Source organism: Falco cherrug, chromosome 7 (genome assembly GCF_023634085.1).
Source record: "Falco cherrug isolate bFalChe1 chromosome 7, bFalChe1.pri, whole genome shotgun sequence".
Taxonomy (NCBI): Eukaryota; Metazoa; Chordata; class Aves; order Falconiformes; family Falconidae; genus Falco; species Falco cherrug.
Genome location: NC_073703.1, coordinates 64,074,805 through 64,082,270, shown reverse-complemented (window position 1 = coordinate 64,082,270; position 7,466 = coordinate 64,074,805). Strand labels below are relative to the sequence as shown.

At 53.3% G+C, this 7,466-nt stretch overlaps 1 protein-coding gene across 1 annotated transcript; it reads right to left on the bottom strand.

The window, feature by feature from the left end:
- Positions 1-30: 30 nt before the first annotated feature.
- Positions 31-6,133, bottom strand: EIF2B2 (eukaryotic translation initiation factor 2B subunit beta). The gene is made up of 8 exons (XM_055715662.1): positions 5,904-6,133; positions 5,190-5,310; positions 4,439-4,587; positions 3,549-3,712; positions 3,172-3,267; positions 2,170-2,307; positions 1,383-1,449; positions 31-486 (listed from the first exon to the last, which is right to left on the bottom strand). Exons 1-8 carry the CDS (start codon positions 6,064-6,066, stop codon positions 329-331), a joined length of 1,056 nt encoding a protein of 351 aa, XP_055571637.1. The 5' UTR covers positions 6,067-6,133; the 3' UTR covers positions 31-328.
- Positions 6,134-7,466: the final 1,333 nt, after the last annotated feature.

The window sequence follows — 7,466 nt, the reverse complement described above, 5'->3', positions numbered from 1 at the left end:
TGCATATAGAAAACGTGCTTAACAGTGAGATCATGGTAAACAGCCTTTATTGCAGCCTACTTTGAAGTAACAGCTTAGCTGCCCCAGAGAGTTAAACTCCCACCTTGCTGTTTCAAAAATCAAAGTTAGGTTAGCAGCTCCATGTGACTTCTAACAGCTGAGATCCAAACCTGTACGAGAGCTCTGCCTTCTGTTGCTTTTGGGTAGGAAAGACATTGCTGAGCAAATTCCCCACAGCAACCTGACCACAAGGTACACTTTAATCAGCTGTTGTATCTTTCTAAAGAGAAGGTTGGGAAGAGTCTAGAGAGTGATGCGCTTTGTGGCCTTACAGTTCATAGTCATCTGGATGGTAGAGCTCACTCATGAGGCGGTAGATGTAGGAAGGTGCGTTACCCCCGATGTTAGAAATGAAGAGAGTAATGAGCTCTGGAGGGACGTAGTCAAACACTGGGCAGTGAACATTGATCTTTGCCAGGATCTCCCCTGTAAAGTGAATAGCAGCAATATTAGGCAAAGCAACTCAAAGTACATTTAGCCTTCTGAACATCTTCCTGAGCTCACTGGCTATGTGCATGCCATCCTGAAGTCAGTACTGGAATGTCCTGGATACTTTCCAGCTTCCTCACTGATGTCATGGAATTAGAGGTATACAGCAATCTTGGATGAATGGCAGCACTCTCTTTTGGTAGTTTTTACTGATAAAAGACCACAGATCCCCTGATGTAGTTACTAATTGAAAAAAAAAAACCGCCAGTATGTAACCAGGATGTAAGAGTCCTGATGCTGCCAAAGTTATTATTTAAAGAAAAGCTCAGAAGGCCAAAACCAAAAACCTGTGCCAAACCTGGTAGTCTTTGTCACATAGAAACAGGGCTTTGAAGGAGGCTTTGCTATCTGAAAAGGTACTTGGGAGCTGGTGCCTTTCTGAAGATGGTGCTTCTGTGGGCAGCCCATTGCAGAGATACTGGGCTTCAACAAGTGGATCACACAACAAAGTTTCAGGAGGTTAACATGAGTTGTAGGAAGGAAAGGAAGCTGCCCTCAGCGTTGGGCATCTGCTCTGTCCCACAGGAAACTTCCACCTGCCTGGCACCATTATTACAATCCTATAATAAAACACTGACTATTTCAGAGCAGAAGCAAAAGTGCAAAGATAGTGTTCAAGGGAAATCCTTTCTCTGTACCTCCTGTAATAGAAAGTTATGTATAAAATAGGATGGTTCCCAGCACTTCTCTTCTGCTTAAGACAGTAAGAAAGGATTTTCTGTCTTGGGTTACAGGACAGTCTTACATTTAAGCTTTATGTGAGCTATTAAAAAATTTCTTTTAAATTATAGTCTGAACCAGATTGACCAGGCTATATAAAGAAGAACCAGTACCTTCTGTGAACGGCAGCACTTCCTGTGGTGACACAAACTTGTGGAATGAATCTTCTTCATTAGGAAACTGAATGAGAAAGAGTACAGGAAGGGGGGGGGGGGGGGGGGGGGGGAGGAAAAAAAAAAAAAAAAAAAAGGACTGCCTCATTATCCTAGTGAAAACAGAACCTGAGTGCTGGAAGCAGAGGAAGATGACTGCCAGGTGATACGACACTTGTTTACAATAATTACATAGTGCTTGTGCCTAGAACCTCTGTAACATCTACAGGTGAAGGGTTTTCCCTCAGCACTTTTAGAGCCACCTACAACCTGGCTGCCTTTCTGCAAAGCCTAGGGGACTGGAGCAGAGAAGCTAAATCCTCGGTCTGCAACTTCATCTGGCAATACTGAGAAAGTAGGGTGCAAGAAACAGTTTAGAGCATCTCCATCTACCTCCTCTGTCAGTACACAGGGTCTTTCAACACCAAAGATATAAATTGAAATCCGCTGTGGTTGAAGAAAAAATAACTATGGTGATGTCAGTCTCTAGTAGGCAGTGGTCTACATCCTTACACCTCATGCACTGCTTACCACATGTGGCAGAGGGTGCTTCAAGGAGACCCTCCTCCAAATGTGGCATGCGTCAGGACTTCCTATGTGAAGTAACAGCACCAGATGGGGGAGATGGCTCATTTACCAACCTCCCCTTGGGACAGATGGTGCTGTCCATCCTGAGCTCCCACAAGCGTAAAGTCACCCCCCATCTCTATGTAGAGCAGGCTTAGTCCTGAATTGCTGCTGTGCCTACCTGTGGTGACAGCTTGAACATGGGGGCACACACAATGAGCGGAGTGGAGTGGTGTTTAGCTGCCAGCGCTAGAGTGTGAGTCCCACTCACAGCGATCAGGGCGCCGTTGGCCAGGATTGTCTTTGTACCAATGATGACCTTAAAAGGCAAATGAGCATTAGATAGCATGTTCCACAGCAGAGTGGGGAAGGAACGCTTCCTGGCTCGGACCCTGCTGGATGAGCTGGAGGAGGAGTTTGTCAGAACAGCCAGCCAGCCAAAGGCTGGAGTTACAGGACAGTTGGATGCCTGATCTGTTTCATCTGGCACTGGCTCTGCACCGAGACGTTGCTCTCTAACAAGAACATGACTCCAGCATGGTGAGGCCAGCACAGAGAACTTCAGAGGACAAATGTATGTTCTACTGCAGGGAACACTGAGCAGAAACTGGGCTGTGTTCCTTGTTGTTCTACAAGCCCGCAAAGTAAGCATTGCACAAGTAACTTGAACTGCTGCCTGCAACAATGCCCTTGCTGCAAGTGGTGTAGCTAGATTTTATTAAGTAAAAAGATTTTTTTTTTTTTTGAGTTTGGAGTGCCAAGTCTTCATCTCTATAAAAGTACAGAACAGGTATGTTGTTTGAAAAAACACACCTTGGTGATTCCCTTCGCCACCAATTTTGCATTCCAGACAAGGAGAGTTTTTCCTCTTTGGAAATGCTGCTTTTTGTTCCATCTTCTTTAAAAACTAAGGTTAATCCTTTTGAGGCTCTCCTGGCTTCGTTTCTTATAACTGTTCTGTCTGTTAGCCACTAAGGCAGAAAAACCTATCACTGTGCAGTGAGCCATCACACTGACTTGGGATTCCACCCCAAATCTCCACCCCAGCTGTAAACAGGGACTATTACAGTTTTGAGTTTTCAGTGAAGAAATGCATCCATCACTGCTGGGACCTGTGGCTGGTGTGGGAAGCCAAAGCACCTAACCTCCTGTGAACTCCCTCCTCCAGTGGAGCCCTCCTTACCTTGTTGACTCGAGACATGACCGCAAAAATAGCTGCATCGCTCATGACAGTAGTTTCAATGTTCTCTTTAGATAGCCGGACAGCCATTTCGTGACCCTAAAAAGGAGAATCCAATTGGTCCCCTGGGACACAGCTCCTTGCAGTGCAGTTGTAGAGATATTAGCACTCAATTCTTGTCTGAACTGCGAAAATACCAAGCGATGGGGCACAAATACAGCCCTCCAACTGAAGGACACAGGGTACGATAACAAGCCGCCTTCAGTCTCTCAACTGCAAAGGAACTTCTGTAACACTCAGCTTGCCTCCAGAGACAAGATTTCAGTAAGAATGCGCAGGACAGCGTGGTGCCTGGAGACGACAGCCAGCTGGGGCCTTACCTGGCAGAACGGTGCACACTCTGCCACAATGACCTGGAATTTCCGCTTGCGGGCAGCTTCCTTCAGGAAAGCCTCAACAGTGCGCGAGTAGCCAATGGTCATGATCACCTCATTGGAGTGGATGTGCTCCAGCGCCTGCATAGCAATGTTTTCAGTGGTGCCCTCTGTAACAGAAGGAAGCCATAGGTGGAAAAGCAACACTTGTGCTGCTAGGGCTGTCCAACAAGATCATTTTTTACTACAGCGATGCTACGAGCACTGGTAGAGCAGGAACAGCTTTTCTCCCTGTTCTTTTTACCAGTGGACAGGGACCAAGAAGCTGGCCCTTGAATACCCTGTGCTCCCCAGCTACTCCTAGAAATAGCCACACTAAAAACTCTATTGTGAGGGGAGTGGATTATGTCAGCACAACTCCAGATAACCACCATGCCCATGCAACAACTAGTGACAGTTCAATAGCACTAGAACCACACAGAAAGGAGAGGCAGGGCAACCTGTGCCTCAGACTGAGAGCTGGACACCTGATCTGTCACAAGATCGCAGAAGAAGAAAAATGTATCACAGTGCTCTGTGACAAGGGTCAGGTTATATGTGCATAGGGATTAAGTCCAACCTTGGTGTATTTTTTAGACTCTTCCTCAGAGGACTCAACTTCCCAGAAGACCAAGAACACAGGCCAACAGCCCCCACTCTGTTCCCTCTGCAGTGTTCCACCCATCTCCCCGTAAGCCAAACTAAGTCCTGGGAGCAGCAGGACTTCAGTTCCTTAGTTCCTTCAGGTTAAGCCTCCCTGATCCTTGTTGTTTTCTTTCCACCCAAGAGGAGGGGAAAGCATCGCTCCCATCCCATAAGAAGCTCCACCCCTGGGGCAGTTCAGACCCATCCGTTACCTAGCTCTACTAGCAGCTCATTAATAGCTTCAATAACATTAGCTTTGAGGGGAGGATAAGGGGTGTTGAAATCCTCGCTCAGTCCTCCAGAAGTCAGCAGTTTGTGCAGAGATTCTTGCTGGTCACTTTCCTCACTGCGCCCATGAAGCCTGGGGCGAGATGAGAAACAGCCTTTCAGCCTCGGGAGAGAAGGCAGGGGCATGGCCAGGCTGAGTACCATCCCCACAGCGCAGCACACCTGGATGTCAACAGAGAGGAAGGAAAACCACACACAGGAGGCACGCCACAGTGTGCTGAAGAGCTTCCCTAGCTGTCTCTAGCAGAAAGACACCCAAAGCTCTGCCATGAAGTGCCTTCCTAAGTTGTATGCAAACGCTGCAGCCCACAGATGAGGAGCAGGCTCAAGGTGACTGCTCCAGTAGGATGGACCCTCCTGGGAATGCAAGGAGAGAGGCCCGAGGTCAGGGCACAGACTGTTCTCGTGCACCCACAGCACTTACGCCAAGAGGAGTTTCACTAAAGGAAATGTTATCAGCTATGCTGAAAATGACAGGTTTCCTCTGATGTTAAACTCACCGAGCCCCTCTACAGGAGAGGCGGGAACAGGGGGGTGATGGAAACTACAGAGATCTCACAGAAGCAGCAGGACACGGTGTGTGGGAAGGCTGTTCTGGGCTCCTAGGAGGGGTACAGGCAGCAAGACCTGTCAGTATAGGGTACAGGGGTACGCCGGGGTACAGGGGCATTTCACCTGCCATACTCTTCCCGAATGACCTTCAGCACTCGCCGCACCATGTTGCCCACGGTTGTCTCAGACGGCTGGGCTGCCATCATCCTCTGGCCCTCTGTCCGGATCAGATCCATGAGCTCTCCTGAAAGAGGGAAAGGCCTTGGTTATTGCTGCCCAGAGCAAACCCACGCAAGCATCAAACCGATGCGTGTGCCCCACAGATGCCTCACAACCAGAGACTGGTGCTGCCACTAGTAATGCAACACCAGGAAGCACAGAGATGCCAGCTGAAAGCTGCTCACAGGGCTGCTCGTTCCACTGCGGTGTCTGTACTATGAATCACCTGGACGCAGCACACACTCAAAACTTACGGAAAACCATAAGCAGTAAGTTGAGTGACAGAGGAAACCGGCTGCTGCTGGAACAGCCCATGCTCAGACCGACGCATCGAGAGAAGAGCAAGGCTGTGGGGTGGGAGGCTCTGCGGCTCAGCAGGGCAAGTGCTGGAGCCCGGACCCACTGGCAGCTGCCAGCGAGGCTCCCGGCCGCACCGGCCACCGCACACGCACCGGCCGCCGCACCGGGCCTGCCCCGCCCTTGCCACTCCCTCTGCACCCTACGGCCGCCACCGGAGCGCCGGACCCGGCAACTGCCGAGCCCCTGCCGCCGGGCTCTGCTGCCGCCTTCCTCCCAGCACCCGGAAGAAGCACTGCGTCCGCCCGCCGCCGCCCTCACCGGCCCGGCTCCATCGCCCGTGCGCGATGATCTTCCGCAGTAGCGACAGCGTCTGCCGCGCCGTGTCCTCAGAGCGCGGCCGCTCCCCGCCGCCCCGCAGCCGCGCCACGAAGGCCTCGATCTGCTCCGAGAGCTCCGAGCCGCGCTCGGCGGCGCCCGGCATGGTGGCGGCAGCGCTCCGGCCCCGCTGAGCTCCGTAGCCACTCGCCCCGCTTCCGCTTCCGCCGCCCCGCTTCCCCATTGGCGGAAGCTGCCAAAGCGCTCCCACCCTCCTGCGGTGGCGCAGCCAATGGGAAGCGCGGGCGGGCTGCGGCTGGCAGGGAGTGGCGGAGGCCGCGCGTGGCCTGGGCGGCGGGGGGCAGGGAGTGGGTCCGTCACCGGGGAAACGGGGGTGGTGACCCCTGACCCCGCGTGGCGCGGGGGCTTGTGGGCCGGCGGTGGGCCGGGCCCAGAGGGGCGGGGTGCGGCCGGGCTTCGCTGCAGGCCGCGGTGCCGGTGCGGGGCGGCCGGGTGGGGAGTTCTGGAGCCGGGCGGGCGGGGGCGGCGGGCCGCCTCCCTGGCGAGGTGCCCCTGGTACAGCCCGGGGGGCGTGGTGCTGGCGGGGTCCCCCGGGGCGGAGCGGCGGGGCTGCCGCCGCACGGGGAGGGGCCGGGCCTGCGCGCTGCCGCTTCGGTGGTGGGAATGCTGCGGGCCGGTGTCCGGAAGGGCCTGTGCGAGGGAAGGCAGCGCCAGTGCTGTAGGGCGGGAGGGAGGGAGCCGGGCCTGTGCCGAGCAGCAGGGAGAGCCCATGTGCAGGGATTTACTTTGGACGGTGCGGTGTTCCAGGCGCAGGGAGCCAAAGCAAATGGGGTGGGAAAGGCGCAGTTCCTGGCAGTCCGATTGTTCTTGCTGGCAGAGCCAGAACCGGCCCTGGATAAGGCAGGAATGTAGCTCCTTTGTGTCTAGTTCCTGGAGCGCTGTGTCCAGGGAACAGGCAGGAGCCGCGGAATAATTCTGATTGCGGCACTGCTGTACTCCGTGGTGCTGCTCTGTGTCCTGTTGGTTTAGATTAGGAAATCAAAGCAAACTGGTTTATGCTGGAAGCTTTCAGTAGGTGCTTTCTGTAGGGGCCTGGAGGGCCTTGGGTGCTCGTCACATCTATTTTGTGCTTGTCTGATTCTTTAGGACTCACCAGCTGCTCTCCAAGGAGTGTCAGGTCCCCAGGAAGGTGCCAACAGCCGGTGGGTTGGGTCTTGGGGACATATTGCAGATGATTTGTGACCCAAAGCCTGGGATGGACTGAGTCCTTCCACACCTCTCTCCTGTGGCTTCCTCAAGTGCCCCTTCCTCAAGTGTGCCTGGAAGCCAGAGTGCATGCCAGCCTGCGGAAAGAGGCTTGCTGCATCACCTGGTGAAAGGCCACATGTCTGGGTTTGCCTGGATGTGCTTGGGGGGTGCTGCTGCCCTGGCTGAAAGTCACAGTTTCCCTGCTTGATGAGCTTGTCTCGTTCTTTGCCCCTGGAGAGAGTCAGTGAAGGGTAACAGGGTTTGCCTTGCTGTGGGTTCAGCTGTACTGGGCCCTTC

Excerpts from the sequence above, each read along its gene's own strand:
- EIF2B2 (XM_055715662.1), bottom strand. The coding sequence starts at position 6,066 with ATGCCGGGCGCCGCCGAGCGCGGCTCGGAGCTCTCGGAGCAGATCGAG. Across the intron at positions 1,450-2,169 it reads TGTTCAAGCTGTCACCACAG|TTTCCTAATGAAGAAGATTC; the intron begins GTAGGCACAGCA and ends TTTCTCATTCAG. Across the intron at positions 487-1,382 it reads AGTGCTGCCGTTCACAGAAG|GGGAGATCCTGGCAAAGATC; the intron begins GTACTGGTTCTT and ends TTCACTTTACAG.